Genomic DNA, 16,969 nt, shown 5'->3' with positions numbered 1-16,969 from the left:
AAAAGAGCTTCAGTACAAAGAAGGCATAGGAGGGTCTGGTGTTATTTTGAAAACGACAGAGAAATATGTTCGAGAAGCTACCCAGTAGCCAGGGTTTGCACCTGTAGACCGTTGATACTATTTTTGGAAAATCATTGAGACTTGTTAGGAACCTGTTACCATTTTTCAACCCATATTGAAGGACATTTATTCCCTTCTTACTTTTTTTCTTCTTCTCAGAGGCACATGATTACCAATATGTACCTAGTAGAAATCAATGTTGAAAAACAAGGAAGCTGTGAACTATATTATGTCGGTATGTCATATAATGTCTGGAATATACTTCTTATGTTGATCTTGGAGATCTATCAAGCTTGTCACCTAGTTGGTTTATTCATTGCTTTGCTGTCGCAATACTTAACTAGTGCAATAGAACTCATTTGATCAACTGAGTTTCAAAAGCCGCACGTTTCCTTCTATTTCTTACGGTGGGAGAGGGGAAGGCATGTGCTTTCTTTTGACTCTTAGAGCATCTCCACTCGTCTCCCCGCAGAGCCCCCCACGGCCACTTTTTTTCATCCGGACGGCGAAAAACGGCCCAGTCAGGCCCCCGGTTCCTCGTTTTGATCCGGATTTGAGCCTATTTTCGTCCGGACTCCCCATGCCATCCCCGGCCCCCCGGGGAGCGCTCGGGGACTCCGGATGAAGCTAAACCAACCGCCCACGCCCACGTGTCTCCTCTTTCGTCCGGATTCCCCGAGCCGTCCTCTTTTTCCCCGAGAAACGCCGCTTGGGGAGCACACGACTGGAAATATACTGCCCCCCACGCCAAATCTTCCTCCAATCCGGACAAAAATTTCGCCGGATTTGGGCGTGGGGAGCGCCAACGAGTGGGGATGCTCTTAAAGCTCTGCTGCCCTGGATTTTTTTCCCTATCATTTCCAAGTCTTTTTGGTAACTGCTTCTTTTGCCTTGTTTACTCAATCTGCTGGCAACTAATCCATGGAAAACTGCAAATATATCTTGCGGTCACGAGATGACTTTTCTAGCTTCCTCCTTAACTCCCAGGAGCCAACATAGGTCATATTGGAATGATGGTTCTAAAGCTTTGTACTTATTTCTGAACCGGAGGGAGTACGACAGATGCTGCTTCAGACTTGATTATTTGTGGAAAGCTGTGCACTTGTGTACTCTTATTACATGAACACAAACTTATGAAGAACGAGTATAGCCGCCGATTTAGTATTACGATGTTAAAAAATTGTTTCAGACAGGTCACATTGAGTTATCTCGGAGCCATAGCCCATATGCCTACCAATATTTACCTAGAAATCAAAGTCAAATAATAAGGAACTAATGAATCATGTTGTGTCGACATAGATGTCCTATATATATACTCCTTAGGCTGACCTGGAGAGTTATCAAGATCATCACACCTAGTTGGTTTATTCATTTCTTTTCTCCTATATTCTTCTTCGTTGACTTAGGCAATATAACTCGTTTGATCCACTGAATCTAGGTGATTTCGCTCTTTGGATGGCGGCTAAGACACCAGTAGTTCGAAGAGAGTAGTAGTTCGTTTGTATTCTGGCTTGTATATGTCGTTTTCTCAATCTTAACAAAACTTGCAAAAGAAAAAATTAGGGTGGGAGAGGGGAAAGGCATGTGCAATCCTTTTCGTTTTTAAAGATCTACCGTCCTTGATCAGCTATACCTTTTCCAAGTCTTTTTGGTAGCTGCTTCTTTTTTCCCTTGTCTATTCAAATCTAATGGCAACTAGTCGTCTGTGTAGAACTGTAAGTCTATATGGTGGTCAAGAGATGACTTGTCTCCCTTCCTCCTTAATTCTCAGGAGCCTACGTACTTAGACCATTGCAGAATTAATGCTGCTTCTAAAGCTATATACTAATTTGTGAACCCGGGGATGTTAGGTCATACACGCTGCTTTTTATATTTATCCAAAGCTTTGGACTCATGTAATTCTAAAATTCTATTGCGATTGAACACACGTTTACGGTGAACGGGTCACCCGTTGATTCAGTATTAGGGTGTTCTTAAAAGAAATGTTTCAGACAAGGGAGATTGAATTGTCCCACCACTTACGGAGAGTGAATATGCCCGCTGATCCATTATTACTATGTTATTTTTTGTTGTTGTTGTTGTAGACAAGTTACATTCAAATTTCTCCTTTTGTTCATATATGTTGATCTACAGTCGCATATTGACTGACAAAAGAGGTAGCTGTGACGAAATCATAAGGTAGAGAATGAATTGTAAAACGTGAGGACCATGTCTGTCAAGCCTACTATTCTCGCTAAGCAGCAACCATGCATATACACATAAATTTGTTGAGCTCTTTTACGGTGATTGGCACGGAACTTTGGTTCCATCTTATCGAATTGCGGTTCCGTCTAATCTAATTTTTTTGTGACCGTTGATTAAATCAGTGATAACTTTTCTGTAACTTCTATAATGCTACGATAGTTCTGAACGGACATTTTAGACTCCAACCCATCGAATCATTATCAAACCAAAATCAAAAGCTGCGGGCCAAATCAGAACAAAACAGAGTCACGAGTCGTGTTCTTCCCGAGCGACAGCCGCCGCCGCCCCGCAGCCTCCTCCGCCGTCCCGCAAGCCTCCGCCGCCCCGCAGCCTCCGCTGCGTGGACTGACGGCCCCGGCCCTTCCGTCGCATCCGCGAGGCGCCACCGCGAGCCGCCGCCCCTCCCCCCGTCGCGGGACTCACAGCCCCGGCCTCTCCGTCGAGCGTCGACACCCCCTCTTCTCCGCCGCGAGCCGCCACGCCCTGCTCCCGTCGCGGGACCCGTCTTGTCCGCCGCAGCCGAGAGCCGCCGCCCCTTCCTCCGTCGCGGGGATCGCCTGGAGATTCACTGCCCTGTCATCTCCGTCGCCGCCCCCTCCCCTCCGTCACGGGGATCGCCGGGGGAGTCACGGGCCCATCCCCTCGGTAGCGGGAATCGGCCGGGGCGTCGCTGGGATCGCCGGGAGCATCGCTTCGGTGGACGTCGGTAAGCTCCGATTCATAAATTATTCTCTTGTCTTTAACAATTTCGACCTGAACACTTTGAGCTATCATTCCATATATTGTTTATGAAAACGTCCACATGATTGATGTTTGGATGCTTTGATATTTTGCTAGAACCTGGGATGTATTTGTTATTTTGAGAAATCTCACACATATAAATTCCCTATCTGTCTGCCACATTTTCTCAAAATAGAGAATAATATATTGTATACTCGTTCTCTTTACTTCTAGCACTGCGGTTCAGGCATGTTCTAGATTAAACCGTGCTTCCGAACATTTCTAGATTGCGATCTTCCATACTTTCAGCATTTCATTGTCTAACTGCTTGTGTTTAGCTTCACAATGGGTAACTGAATGTGTGATAATAACTATGTGATGACAGACTTGTCTTGTTTATAAGATGATTTGGAAGAGTTGGACAAATTTTACTTATCAGTTATGACAAGCTCTCCAGATACTTCTGTAAAGTTTGCATGTGCCTGGAGTCATACTATGAAACTCTCAGTAAGTGTTAGGGTGCCTTAAATAAACTGATCATTTTTTCTGCCTGGAGTAAACATTCTACATTTGCTTTGTATGTTCTCCTTTTCTCCTTTGGTCAGGCCACAGAGGCACACGACATGCTGCCAGTAGGTGATTAATGCTTTTGAGTTTTGACTTGTGCCGTTTCTATCCAACGAGCCAATCCTGACTGTACTAGTTAGTAAGATAGCCACACATAGGTGCTAAGATAAAGTTTCTGAAAATTATTGTACATTTTGTATGGAAAAGCCAATCCCTTCATGATGAAACAATCTGCTGTCACTAGTAGATTTTTGTCCTACCATCAAGAGGTTGAACAATCAGATGGTGGTCCATCTGACTCTGAACATTCTGTACATTGTTGTTGCGTTCCAGACTTGCCAGCATTATTTTTTGTGACAATTCGTACTAGTTGAATCTGTGATATCCAAATGTTTTGTTTTTTTTCTCTGGTTACCTTGCCTCTTCATTAAGTTGGTAGTTGAACCATGGGAGGAGCTGTGTCTTCTCTGTTAGTACTTGCTTATAAGATTCTTTCAAGTGTGGATGAATATTATCAGGTGTGACAAGTTATCCAGTATGTGTAACAATGGTTGAAAAAATCGAGAAATTGCAAATCCCTGAGGTGAGATGCTTGACAACTGCAAGAACCGACGGCTGTTGCAAAATTGCAGTGCTATTTCGTGGCCAAAGAGAAACCTATGAATAATTTCATCGCTCTTATATTTCAGTTCTTTGGAGTTTGGCTGATAGGTTTAGTCTGCTGTGCCCAATGATTGATTTAATTCTTTTGTAAGTTTTCGTCCAAGTGTTAAAAGATTCATGTTTCTCTTTAAAAGTTTTACTTGACAAGTTGACATGCTGGCTACTCCTGGACCCGTGAGAGAATGCATGTTCTTTGATGTAATTCTCCCAGAATTCAGTCTTGAGGCAAGAGGGGATGATCCACTCAGTTGGTTTCACTTTATTGAAGACGTCCTGAACTTTGATCTGCTGCTGTATCCTAAATTTGCATGTTGGTGATATTACTGAATTTTGCTATGTTCTAACAAACACAGATCTGAACGGCGTGAAAGTGTGGAGCCTGGATGTTCTGATTGGCATTCAGAATTTACTGATGCAGGCGCCAGCAAGAGTCCTCAAGGCAGCAAGTCCACTGACAGGTACAATGACCACAAAAGGAGCAGGAAGCAATCGTATGACGATCCCTATCTTGAAGGGCGCTATTCCACTGCACACAAATCACCAAGAAAAGGGCGCAGCACTAAAAGAAGCTCCAGGCGTTCCACAAGAGAAGTCGCAGTAGTCGTGATTCATGATTGAGGCAGCTGAATATCTGGGCATCTGGCCACTGGCAACTCTGGGTTTTGGACGATCGAATGCCGTATAGATGGCACTACCTCATGTAGTAGTCATTTGCCAGCCTTGTTTTCTACTGCTTTTTTTCCCTTTCCTCTTTGCGGATGAGAGGTTCTTTACTGGAGAGAGCTCTCTTGCGATGCAGAAGGCTTATAATTTTTTTTTCTTCTAATCTAGAGTTATTGATACTATATGGGAACGATGTTACGGTGATGTCAATGAGGGGTGTTAGCCGGACTCCACCTATGTCTAGAAGGATCGCCTTTAGGGAATCAGATGGAGCATAAACCTTCTCCTGTCTCAGTAACATGCTACGGCCCTGCGGGGGTACTAGTTTAAATTTGCAAATCTGGGATTGTTTCTCCTCTTACTGACGTAGCTGGTGATCATGGACCTGTTGCTGAAACCAGGATCTAGGATGGTTGTTAAGCATATCAATTGGCAGATATTACTTACACTCTTAACACATAAGTATGGATCAAGGAGGAGTTGTTTTCTTCAATCGCATTTTTGGCTATGCCAGTACTACCATTTACTTTTGCAAATGATTATACTCTTATAAATGCATCAATAGGTGGTGGCACTTCCGAGTGCAAGTAACTTCAGTAGTGAAATAAATTTACTATTCGAGTCTTTTCTTCACATAAGAGCATCTGTAATCCAAAGGCAAAAAAACCTTTAGAGGAGCAAATTTGCTCTTCTAACAGCCAAAGTGGCACCTAACCGAAAGCCAAAAAGACTTTTGGACATTACAAAAATAATTCATTTCTAATCTAGAACCGAAATATCATAATTTAAAAAACACATAATCATCAACGACAACCGGTATTCGTTCATGGTAAGCACACTATAATTCGACCCAAAAGGAGCTTCATCATTTTAAATGAAAAGCACACATAATATTCGTTCATGGCGATGATCTATCTTCATCCTTTCCACTCTGACCAACATCGAGGCAGGCACCAAAAGGTGCTTCATTATTCGACCCATCATCACCATCCTGGTGAAAAGCATAGTAAAGTAATAAAGTTAATATAAAAATAATGCATGCAAAAAATGATACAACACGAGATTGGCAATACCCTACCTCGTCACTCTCATCGTAACCATCACCTCGAAAATGATGATTTGCCACAATGTACAAATCACACTTTTTTGTATCTTGATGGGCTCTCACCATTTCATCTACATCCTCTTGATTTAAGAGGAGGACCAATCCTTCCGGTGGTACACACCCAGGCTTGATGTGGTACAATTCAGAATTTATACCATAAGCATGTACACACAGAGCGCCTTGCAATTCTGACCACTCCACTTTGGTGGCAGGTTCAGTAATTATCGTCTCGCCGGGTAATTCATAGTATCCTCTAGGAATACGAGAAAACTCGCGGTCCCTAAAAACACGAAATGCCATAATAACCTACATACGACATGCTGACATCAATTTTACTGCAACATAAATATGGATATCATTATGTAGTTGGATAGCATCGATGCGTCAAAGTTACCTTGGGATAAGTTTGAACTTTGAAGTTGCTCAAAGGTGCTCATATTATCAGTACGGCAGCCTACTATATCTAGCAATGATGTCGATAACGCATCACAAAAAATAAGATACTGTTTTGACTCTAGGTTACAGGAAATTCATGTAAATCTTATTTGGGAAGAACGTAGACGAACCCAGGGAAGCAAACTAACATCAACATAATAAGCTGCTTGGGCCTGTAATTTGTGTGTGTACAGCTGTAACCTGAGTGGTTTTTTAGATAACTTTGAAGTACTGTAACCTATTTGTACCAAGTAATTTGTATCGTTGGAGCACTTTTCAACACCAAGTGCTATGTATTAGGTGTGCTTATTTTCTGGACAGGTTTGCTTCATGACGCTGATCAAGGACCAGCTAATTAAAAGTTTCAAAACCAATTTCTTGGCATGCCATGCTGAAGCTATGAGAGTACAGCTCATAAATCTAACAATGCACAAGAAAGAGGCAGAAGTTTCCTGTCCATTATTGCATAGCTACACAGGATCGACAAACTTGAAGGTAAGCTAAAAATGTTGAGCAGATGGTTTACATATTTTGTTACCAACTCAATATTTTGTTACCAAAACAGAGCATGGCCACTGAAAACTGAATGCAGGAGTACTAATCACATGTACCAGATGCTCTGAATAACTAGCATACAACTTGGAAACTCGCAATACAAAGCAGAGATATCAGTACTCCATTTCCTGAACTATAATATCATGGAGTAGATGGAAGTAGTGTTTTTATGGTGTTATTTCCTGAACTCCAATTGCCCGAACTACAGTATGAATGCATTTTGATGGTGATATGATCCTAGAAACATAGCCGCAAAGAATACTGAAAAAACGTATGCAGTACCGCGTGCTAGCCATGAAGAGCTTCAGCGAGAGAGAACATACTTACAGGATATGGTAGCCGAAACCCAAAAATCGTCGCCACCGCTCATCCCCTCGATGGTCATGTCCAACGTCACAGCCGCCGCTCCTCCCCTCGCTGGCCTCGACCGCCGAAGCCGCCGCTCCTCCCCACGCTGGCCTCGACCAACGCCGAGATGGCAGGCTAACGCAGAAGCACCAGCAACCCCCGATGTGCGAGGACGAGGGGGCATGGCTGACGCCTTGGCAAGATACGAGGAGTAGGCCTCCTCCCTGCCAACCTGCCCAGGCCTCGGGGGTACGGCAACTTCCGGTACCCCGCACCGCCGCTCCTCCCATAGCCGGGAGCCTCCGCCGTCCCCTCCACCCCGCGCTGCCCTCCGTCGCGGAGATCGACGGGAGAGACCTCCGTGGACGCCGGGCGCCTCCGCCGTCCCCTCCACCCCGCGCTGCCCTTCGTTGCGGAGATCGAAGGGACAGACCTCCGTGGACGCCGGGCGCCTCCGCCGTCCTCTCCACACCCCGCGCTGCCCTCCGTAGCGGAGATCGACGGGAGACCTCCGTGGGCGTTGCCTCAGCCGCTTCAGTCCGTCGCCGTCCCCTCCCCTCCGTCACCCTACCCTCCGACGCGGCCCCCTCCCCTCTATCGCGGAGCTCGCCGGAAGGGCCATGGCCTCTCCTCCGTCGCTGGGCAGAGCTCCGACGCGGCCCCCTCCCCTCCATCACGAAGCTCGCCTCGTGGAGCTCGCCGGAAGGGCCATGGCCTCTCCTCCGTCGCTGGGCAGAGCTCCGACGCTGACCCCTCCCCTCCATCACGGAGCTCGCCGCCGTCGCCGGAAGGTATCTGGCTCTCCTCTTATCCAGAGAGTGTGAGAGATGAGAGAGAGCGAGAGATGGGAGCCAGAGCGGATGAGAGAGCAAGAGAGATAAATCAGTTCTAGTTTTTTTTGGTGAGAATAGTACGAGCTTCAAGATATGTGCATATATGATCAATTTTTGTTGCTTTAAGATTTGTGTATTATCATCGGATGATTTGGCCGCTGAAAAGGACGGTTGTTTTTTATAATATTCGCAAAATATATATCAGGTTCCGGTCCCGCTGAATTTGGTTCTGGTCCCGCAATTTTGGTTCCGTCAGTTTGGTTCCGTCTAATTATCACCGTTAGATGGGGGCAGATGAACGGTTATTAAAAATGCCAATCACCCTAAAACTTGTAAAATTTGTTTGTCTATGTTGCTATGTTGGACTCCAGTTGCGTGGAAATGTGGGAGCCAAAAGAGAATCTTCCCGGCTGCTGCCATGCATCCATCAGAGTAAACTAGCTAGGGTTAGTACTAAGATCGATTTGATATTTCTACATCCACTCTCTGCATTGTACTATCGTTAGGGTTCTCTAATGGAGTTTTGTTTGTACCTAGGTAACAAAACTGGCATTGATGCGTTGCTCTCTCTTAACACCGCGCTGAGAACGCTTAGGGCATCTCCAACGGGGCGATCCATCCCGCGCCCGCGCGTCCGGATGGGTCGAGCCGGACAAAAATGCGGCCCAACGCGGGGACGCACCGCAAAAGCAGATGGCCGCGGCGTCCGGAACGATGCAAACCCGGCCAAAATCTGGGCCGGGTTTGCGTGGCCGCGGATGGCACGCGGCGTCCTCGCGTGTCCGCCTGGTCCGCGTGGCTAGCCCACATGTCGGTGCCCCAATCCTATTAAATGTGGACTGGGGAGGGGGACTGTCCCTATCCAGTCCCCACTATCCACTCCGGCCGCACGCGCGAGCTCGAAGCTTCCGCGCCGCCATGGCCCCGAAGCGTGAGTTCGCGCCGTCCGCCAACGACCACGAGGCCGGCAGCAGCCGGCCGCCGCGCCGTCTGCGTTCGCCATGGGGCCGCCGGCGACGCCCAGACGCGACCGGATCTACGTCACCGTAGCGGTGTCGCAGATGTTCTGGGACGCCGGCGTCCCAATGCCGTGGGGACCTGCACCTCCCCCACGGCCGGCACCGAGTCCGAGATGGGGTTACGGTGCCGCCCATCCCGACGTCCGGTCGCACCCGCGTCGCGGAGATCCGGAGGCGCCACGCGCAGCTGCCGGCGGACCTCCAGGAGGACCCCGCGTACGGCGACGCAAGTCCCAACTGGTCTTGTGATTCGAGGTGGAGCACGATGCGCGCCGACACACGTGCTTCACGTCGGCGACGGCGCGGCCTCGGCGTAGCCGCGCACACCGCAAGGCGGGCAGGCCGCGCCCGGCGGCCTCGTACATCGACGAGCCGCCCCGCCCCCAGCCCAAAGCAGCGGCCCTACCGCAGGCCCAGCAGCAGGAGGACGAAGACGACCCGGAGCTGCAGGTGGCGCTCGCGTCGTCCCGCGAGCAGTGCGACCTCGACGAGATGGCCAAATGGCCGCACCTCGCCGAGACGTTGCGCGTCTCCGCCTTGGCGGACAAGGCTAGGAAGGCCGAGGAGAACGCCCAGGCGGAGGCGTGGGCCTTCCTCGAGATGGCGTGCCGGCAGGAGGAGGACACGCGCCTGGCGGCGCTCCATGAGGAGGAGGAGCGCCGTGCCGCGCTCCTGGCGGAGGAGGAACGCCGGGCCGCGCTCCGGGCGGAGGAGGAGCAGCTCCGCAAGGATTCCGCGCGGAGGGCACGACTGCGCAGGCCGGCGAGCCCGCACTCCGCCTGGGAAAGGGCGCAGTGGTCGCCCTGGCCGGAGTCCCTGCCGCCCTCCGATGTTTCTAGCCGGAACAGAGCTTCGCCGCCGGGGGGCGTCGTCGTCATCGACGCCGACGACGACGAGTACTACTGGGGGTAGTACTGCCGGCGGCCACCGCGTGCTCGCAAACCCTGGCTAGGGTTTGCTTTTTTTTAGTTTAAAGCCCATATAGGGCTTTCTTTTGTGTAAAATTTGCCCGAAATAGGGCTAAGTTTAATGACCAACTAGTTTAAATTTATGTTTTGTTGTTTTCCTTTTTTATATTGATTTTTGTTTTATTTTATTATATATGCGCTGTGTCCGCGCGTTGGGCGCAGCGCGCGACCCAAACGGACACACGGACGCGGGCCGCTGTCCGCGTGTCCGCTTGGCCACCCAAACAGCCCAAAACGGACGGCCTAGCGCGTCCGTTTGGATCACGCGGTTGGAGATGCCCTTAGAAGGCTTCCAAGGTAAAGTAGCCAAACCGACAGGAAAGAGAAATCTAAGCACTGGTGTGATGTCGTTACTTTCCTTTCACGAAAAGTGATTAGCTTCCACTACTTGCAGTTAATTACTCTCCAGTCTCTGCACTCTCTGGCAAGTCAAGCCAGCCGATATGGACAGGTCAATGTTCCTATCCTGCATATGTATATACTCCCTCCGATCCTATTTAATTGACTCAAATTTAGTATAAAGTTGTGCTAAATCCGAGTCAATTAAAAGAAACCAGAGGGAGTAGCATGAAAGTATTGTGATGACTAGTCTTGGTCTAGCCTACATGTCCCCCTCCCTCTGCACGTGCTCTTCCTAGAGAACGTTAATTTGAGTGGATAGAAGAGTATTTTCCGCATAGATGAGTTGTGTGCACTTCCTTTCCTCTCAAAGAACAGACAAAATGAAGGTACGTAATCATGCACTTTGTCTGATGGTTCTGCTGTCATTGTCAACGTTGGTGTTCTTCCGGCCAGTTGTTGCAGGCTGCGTTAATCGAATGAAGCTCTCACTGTCAATGTGAGGGAGAGGAGATGGATCAGTATTAAGAATGATTAATTAATGATTCCGGTTTCAACAAAAGAAAAGAAAAGAATGATTACTGATTCAGCTTCCATGGGAAAGAGGTTTCAAGGTAGGTTCCTTTTCTCCAGTTTGCTCCATTCGTAGTTGGACTTGAGGAAGGGAATTATTGGGGGAGTTGAAGTAAAAGAAGTCAAAACTGCATGCACCCGTGTATATACGTTAAGATAAATGTCTAAATCGCATAGCTTTCAATCTTGTAACTATACAAAGGCAAGAAACTTTGTCCTCTGGTTTTTCAGGTTTTCCAGGTTTGAAGATTTAGCAAATGTTAGAAAACCTAAGCAATTGGTGCAGTTGTTGTTTTACAGAACAGCAACTTTTGACGAAAAAAGAAGTCGTTTTATAAAGCCACAGCTTTCAGGGATAAAAATCAACTTAACCACAACAAGTGGATCATGTGTGGGCTTGAGCGTTCCAATATCAGGAAGCTGGCGAAGTGATCAAGCACAAATGATGAATTCGGTTATCCATGGTTTGCTACTTTCTGAATTTTCTGGAAACCAAAATTACCCGGTGAAATTATTGAGAACTGAACACGGAAAATGTTAAATAATAACTCGGACTAAGAAACAAAACCCTATTCCTTTATCTTCTTTTTCTATAATGTAAGGTGTATTCCATTGCCGGTGGCGGCGACGTCTATTGACACCGTTCACCTTCTTGGAGGCGTGGCCAGGACAAACATCTTGTCGTTGATTGACTGCCCCTGGGCATTGTCTGCTGCCCTAGTGAATAGTGATCCCTCCGAGCTCCTCCTCGAAACTCCTATTCGTTCAGGCCATGAGTCAGGTAGTGCCCGACTCCATATAGACTGTGTGACTCCCCTTTGCGCGACCACTCCCGAGTCTAGAGTGGTTGTCGGCTTGTGCATCGTGGCAAGAGGTACCATGGTGTTCCTCAACAGCTGGTGGTTTGTCCTGATGCACTAAGACTTAGGCATTCTCTTGGGGTGGGCACTGAAGCTTCCGCAAAAGCACTGCGCAGCTGGCATGTGCCGACAACGATGATGCTCGCGAGCGTCGTTTCCCTCCCTAGAGGCATTGTCCCGAAGCTTCCCCCTTCGAACTCTGGTGTTTCACCGGCTTCACTATCGTAGTTCGCTAGTTCCCGTGGTGTTGGTGGTCCTCTGTATGCCAGGATGTTCAGTGTGCTACTCCTGCGTGGTCCAGTTCCACAGAGTGGCGTCTCGGGGCTTGGGGCCTCAAGCCGAGCCACCGGTGTTTTGTTGAAGTTATGGGCGCTCTCGGAGAACATGTAGTTTAGGGCCTAGCTCTGGTGTACATGTTCCTTTATTTTAGGCGTTAGCTCTTCACCACCTGGGCTTGTATCTCTAACTGGTATCTCTAGTTTTTTCCTTTTTCTTCTTTTTCTTTGTTTCGTGTCACCATGTACGTATTCCTGGCCGGTTGATGGATTTGTTAATTCAAAGTTGCGCACGTTGAGCCTGATGTTAAAAGAAAGAAGGCACGGAGACAACATGATCCACGGCGGCTATGTCGGAGCATGCAGACGCGATGAGGGTGGTTGGGGGTGCATAGTCGCTCGGGAAGGGCTCTGTAAGCCTCGGGAGCACCACCTTGGGGTGGCGAGCAACCAGAGGATCGTGAACTGGTCGAAGCAACGGAGGAGATCGAGGGGTGTGGTTGCTTGGTGTCAGAGGCCGAGAAGATGGCAACATCAATGGTGACGAAGGAACCCAAGCCCTTGAATCCTTTGGTAAGAGAGGTCAACACGGCGATGAAGGGCTATTGAGCATGTGCTGTTGGGCAAAGCAACGGGGATGACCCGTAGCAAAGTAGATACTTGATCGTGTAGAAAACCCTTGTCACCTCAAATATTCAGGTTTGGTAGTGTGCTCTCGCTCACTTTTATTGTTCTCGTGGTGATTTTAGTTCAAATTTAAACTAAAACCACGATAAGAATTATGGAACTGAGGTACTTGTTTATATCCACGTGTTGTTTAAGTAACTGTAACACACATAAGAAAGAAAATCACATAGTGACATGACTTACCAAAAGCTAGGTAGAGTAAACAAAACAATTGCAGTCGTCAACACTAGGTTTATAGATCTAATTAGACATAACAAGCTAAGCTTCGACGAATTGCTATTGTCAATTGTCAATGGAATGCATTCATCGACGTTCCGGTCGCATGGTCAATGTGACGTCGACCATCTTTCTTCGTGGATCGTTCCTCCTCCTGCATGTCTATCAGGTTGTCTTCTCTAATAAATTACTTTGACCGATCGCGATCACGATCATGCTGTCTGCGGCTGAATTCTCCAGCATTTGGTGTCTCGTCTTCTACTTGTATTTGGTGTGTCGTCTTTTTTTTTTTGAGAAGGAGAACGTGTTAAAACAAAGGAAAACAGAGTACAAACACGCACCCACACACTGGAACCAACCCGAAGCCCAGCTGTCCTAGAGAAAGAGCGAAAAGACCCCTGAAAACAAGAAAAAGACAAAGAAGACCCTGCAGGTCCTCACTCCCACCGTTCTCATCACCCGTCGGCGCCAGGGAAGAACACCACGAGGACGCCGCACACCCGAAGCCAACCGGGGCTCGATAGCAGCCAAGCTGCGTTGAGTACCGCAAGATCCATCCGGCACAAACGCCGGAATCTGCCAACTCTGATCGACCATCGGCGGGGAACACATCCCCGAGCCCCTGCCAGCACATCGTCGCCGGCTCGAGCCGAAGCCGGAGAGAAAAGCAACGACGCCAACCAGCAACCGCAGACCCGCTCCAAGACAAGCCGGCCCCAGATCAAAACCTGCAAAAGAAAGGCTCCTATACAGGCAATAGCAGCAACCGACGACGAACGCCGGAGCAGCATCGCACCACCCCCAGATCCTCAACAACGAGGCCAGAGCCCACCCCGTGTTGACGAAGGAAGGAACGGGGGACAAAAGCTCCAGACGCAGGTCACCGCCTTCGCCACGACGACCACGCCCCGAGCACCAGAGCTCCACACCCTCCCCGACGAGCTCACCAGCATCATCGGACCGGGGACAGAGAGGGGAGCAATTATTCCAACACTCCGGCGAAACCACCACCGATTTGACACCACCGGAGGAGAGGAAACTAATATCTACACGCCGAAGAAGGACCGGGACCTCCCCACCTCCCGCCGCCGGCCGGCGACGAGAGGCCGAGGAAAACGCCGGCCTTCCCGGCGGAGAGACCACAGACTCTCCCCTCGCCTCCCTTTTCGCCTTTACTGTCGTCTTCTACTTGTTGTTCTGCTGACCACACTGCGTCGACCAGTGTGGGTGGATGTGGGATTCCTAGCCCTAGCTAGCGGCGGTCTCGTGAGGCGTCGACAAGCTATCACGATCGATGATCGACAATTAGCTGATCGATCATGGTCCACCGGCTCCATCACTCAGCGCCGCCGGAGTCGTTACGGCCTTCGTCACGGCTTCCCTGACGGCCTCCTCCTCCCACTTCGCGCCCGACGCCGACTGCAACGAAATCAAATCAGGGGTCAATAACTTCTTTTTTTGCGGGGAGTTGTTAATAACTAATTAATGTGTGATATCACGGGTTCTTAATTTTTCAGCGAAAACCTGGCCCTGTCAACGTAAGTGACGGAGTCACGAATGCGATCGGTGCGTTACGTTGGTCAACTCGAACTAAGGTTTCTCAGGTAGCATGTTGATTACTGTTAAGCAAAAACTTTACTACCTTGAGGTGCAATTTCAGGCTTGCTGGATGAGGCCCGTCGCCGGCTTGGTCGGTGCTCATCGAGAGCAGGCTGACGTCTTCCCCGATCCGATTTTTCAGGCACTGCAGCGTCCTGAGCACCACGTCCGTCGTGTTGCCGCGCGCCGGCCTGGCCGCTATCTTCACCGTGCAAACCTCCCCGCGCTGATCGCCCTCCGCCGCAGTAGTTATCTGGATCTCGACCTTCTCAGCGGACTCGGCCTTGTCTTCCTCGGCGCCGGCACTGCTGGTGGGGCGCTGGGCCAGCAGCGCCTGGAGCGCCTGGTTCTTCTCCTCGAGCTCGCAGACCTTGGACTTGAGAGAGGTCACGTACTCCCTCGCGATGATCAGCATCGATGTCTTGTCTTTCCTGGATCCAGGAGGGAGGACGGTCCTGAGGGCGTGGAAGCTGTCGTTGAGCTTCTCCCGGCGCTTGCGTTCGGAGATCATGTGCTGCAGCTGGTTTCCCGACGCCTCGGCCGCCGATGCCTGCTGTTGCTGCTGCTGGTAGTAGTACTGCTCCTGCTGTTGCTGTTGTTTGTACTTCATCGCCGTGTGCATCTTGTCAAGGACCGACATGGCCGTCTTGAACATCCTCTGCCCGCATGCCGGCTTCGTCAGCCTCCGCCGGGGGCCAAGGTGCCGCTCGTAGCGCCTGAACGCGCTAGCACTCGTCGACATGACACCAGGCGCCATTGCTTCGGGCGTGTCGGTTAAGTTGTCGCAGAGGAAGGAGGAGACCTCGGGGAACTGGACGGCGGTTGACGGCGCCGCGAGGACGTGCGCCGCGGTGGAGCTGATCTCTGGGCTGCAGGAGAGCGAGGCGGAGCGGAGCGAGGAGGAGGCGGATGAAGAAGAGGGGAAGCTGGAGGCACCGGCGTCGTGGAGAGAATTTGGGAGGAAGTCGACGGAATGGATGGCGCCGCCGTACGCAGCTGGCTCGACGTCGTCCGCGCTCATGTGCATGCTGATCTGCAGGTTCACATACCAAAATTAGATACTCCGATTGCTGGCTGCATGCATGATCTGGTATTTGAATGAATCAGCTTGGACTCATTAATTCTTGCCTGGTTGAGGTGTTGCTGAATCTGCGCGTTGAGGAGCAGTTCATGCTGCTGCTCCTCGTCTTCCCTGCACAGAGACGCCGAAGGGAAGCGGCTGGCAGTGTAGCCACACATGAAACCGCCGTTGCCGCCGACGCCGGTGCTGTTGGCGGTGTAGCCATCGATCCAACTGCTGCTATCCATGCGTAACCGGATGATCGAACCAATCGGGTCTTAATCAACGGGATCTGGTGGACACCATACACTGATACACGAGTAACTATCAAACCGGTGTTGGTTTAGACCATGAGATATTCGTAGTGGAAGTACGATGCGTGTTGTGTGTGGATATTTATAGCTAGACCGGCAGTGTGCGAGCTAGCTAGGTGCAGCCGGCTGCTACCAAGCCGTAAACGAAGCAGCCGGCCGGTGCGTAGGGATTGTGATGAACGTGACCGAGCACGGCTATATTGAACGGGATCATGCGATCATGACTTGGGAGGTAGTGGTCGTGGAGGGGCACGTGGCACTAGCTAGCTAGTTAGTTACTGGAGCGTACTTTACCTTGTGATCTACAACGGCCTTGGATCTTGGAGCCGTGGCGGGGCCTCTCATCGGTGTGGAAGGGTTTTTGTTTGATTTAGAATGTTTTCCGTGTATTGTTTTTAGATGATGAGATGGTGGCTATATTTGAAATCAGAATAAGGATCTCGCTGCCTTATCCCCCTTCGGTGGTTCGTCTAACGTCGGTACATGGCGTGTGGAATTGTACGTCTCATGGATCTCCTGGGATCTAATCGGTTTTCGTATTCGTTGGTGTGAATTCAGGTTTGACTCTTCCAATTTATAGGTCTCATCTTTGACAATGGTTGCTGCTATGTTGTGATGGTTTTTTAGGGCCTTAGCACTAAAATTTCCCGCTTGGTAAAACAAGCTCTTCTACGATAAGCTTTGCCCGACCCTAGGAGAAATGAGGACAACGGCGCACCTTTGGTTCGTGTTTTGTATTTGTGTCTATATCATCACTAGGTGATTTAAGAACTTTGTAATTTTTATTACGTTTTGTGTTCTAGGTTCTATGTATTACTATGAATGTTCATTAATAGACTGAAGGAATTTTTAGCAAACAAATATAA

General features: G+C 49.3%; 2 protein-coding genes and 1 long non-coding RNA gene across 10 annotated transcripts; 1 reads left to right on the top strand and 2 right to left on the bottom strand.

Annotated features, from left to right (window-relative positions):
* The first annotated feature begins 2,582 nt into the window (after window positions 1–2,582).
* LOC139838437 (uncharacterized) lies at window positions 2,583–5,075 on the top strand. Its single transcript, XR_011755011.1, has 2 exons — window positions 2,583–3,010; window positions 4,608–5,075. It is a non-coding gene; the product is annotated as an uncharacterized lncRNA (long non-coding RNA).
* Window positions 5,076–5,634: 559 nt separating this feature from the next.
* LOC127341471 (uncharacterized) lies at window positions 5,635–8,212 on the bottom strand. Of its 8 annotated transcripts, none has more exons than XR_011755005.1 (4): window positions 7,472–8,212; window positions 6,417–7,434; window positions 5,996–6,328; window positions 5,635–5,908 (listed from the first exon to the last, which is right to left on the bottom strand). XR_011755005.1 is itself a non-coding variant. In XM_051367325.2 (3 exons), the coding sequence occupies exons 1-3, from the start codon at window positions 7,542–7,544 to the stop codon at window positions 5,816–5,818; spliced, it is 609 nt and encodes a 202-aa protein (XP_051223285.1). In that variant the 5' UTR covers window positions 7,545–8,190; the 3' UTR covers window positions 5,635–5,815. The 8 variants fall into 8 exon arrangements, 1 of the variants encoding a protein (XP_051223285.1); XR_011755010.1 differs by having other exon boundaries at window positions 7,340–7,434; window positions 7,472–8,194; XR_011755007.1 differs by having other exon boundaries at window positions 6,417–6,485; window positions 7,340–8,193.
* Window positions 8,213–13,067: 4,855 nt separating this feature from the next.
* On the bottom strand, window positions 13,068–16,247 carry LOC127341472 (putative transcription factor bHLH041). Its single transcript, XM_051367326.2, has 3 exons — window positions 15,858–16,247; window positions 14,773–15,762; window positions 13,068–14,549 (listed from the first exon to the last, which is right to left on the bottom strand). The coding sequence occupies exons 1-3, from the start codon at window positions 16,035–16,037 to the stop codon at window positions 14,448–14,450; spliced, it is 1,272 nt and encodes a 423-aa protein (XP_051223286.1). The 5' UTR covers window positions 16,038–16,247; the 3' UTR covers window positions 13,068–14,447.
* Between the last annotated feature and the right edge of the window lie 722 nt (window positions 16,248–16,969).

This window comes from Lolium perenne, chromosome 3, assembly GCF_019359855.2.
Source record: "Lolium perenne isolate Kyuss_39 chromosome 3, Kyuss_2.0, whole genome shotgun sequence".
NCBI classification, from domain to species: domain Eukaryota; kingdom Viridiplantae; phylum Streptophyta; class Magnoliopsida; order Poales; family Poaceae; genus Lolium; species Lolium perenne.
The sequence above is the reverse complement of the archived record's forward strand: the minus strand, read 5'-3'. Positions and strand labels throughout refer to the sequence as shown.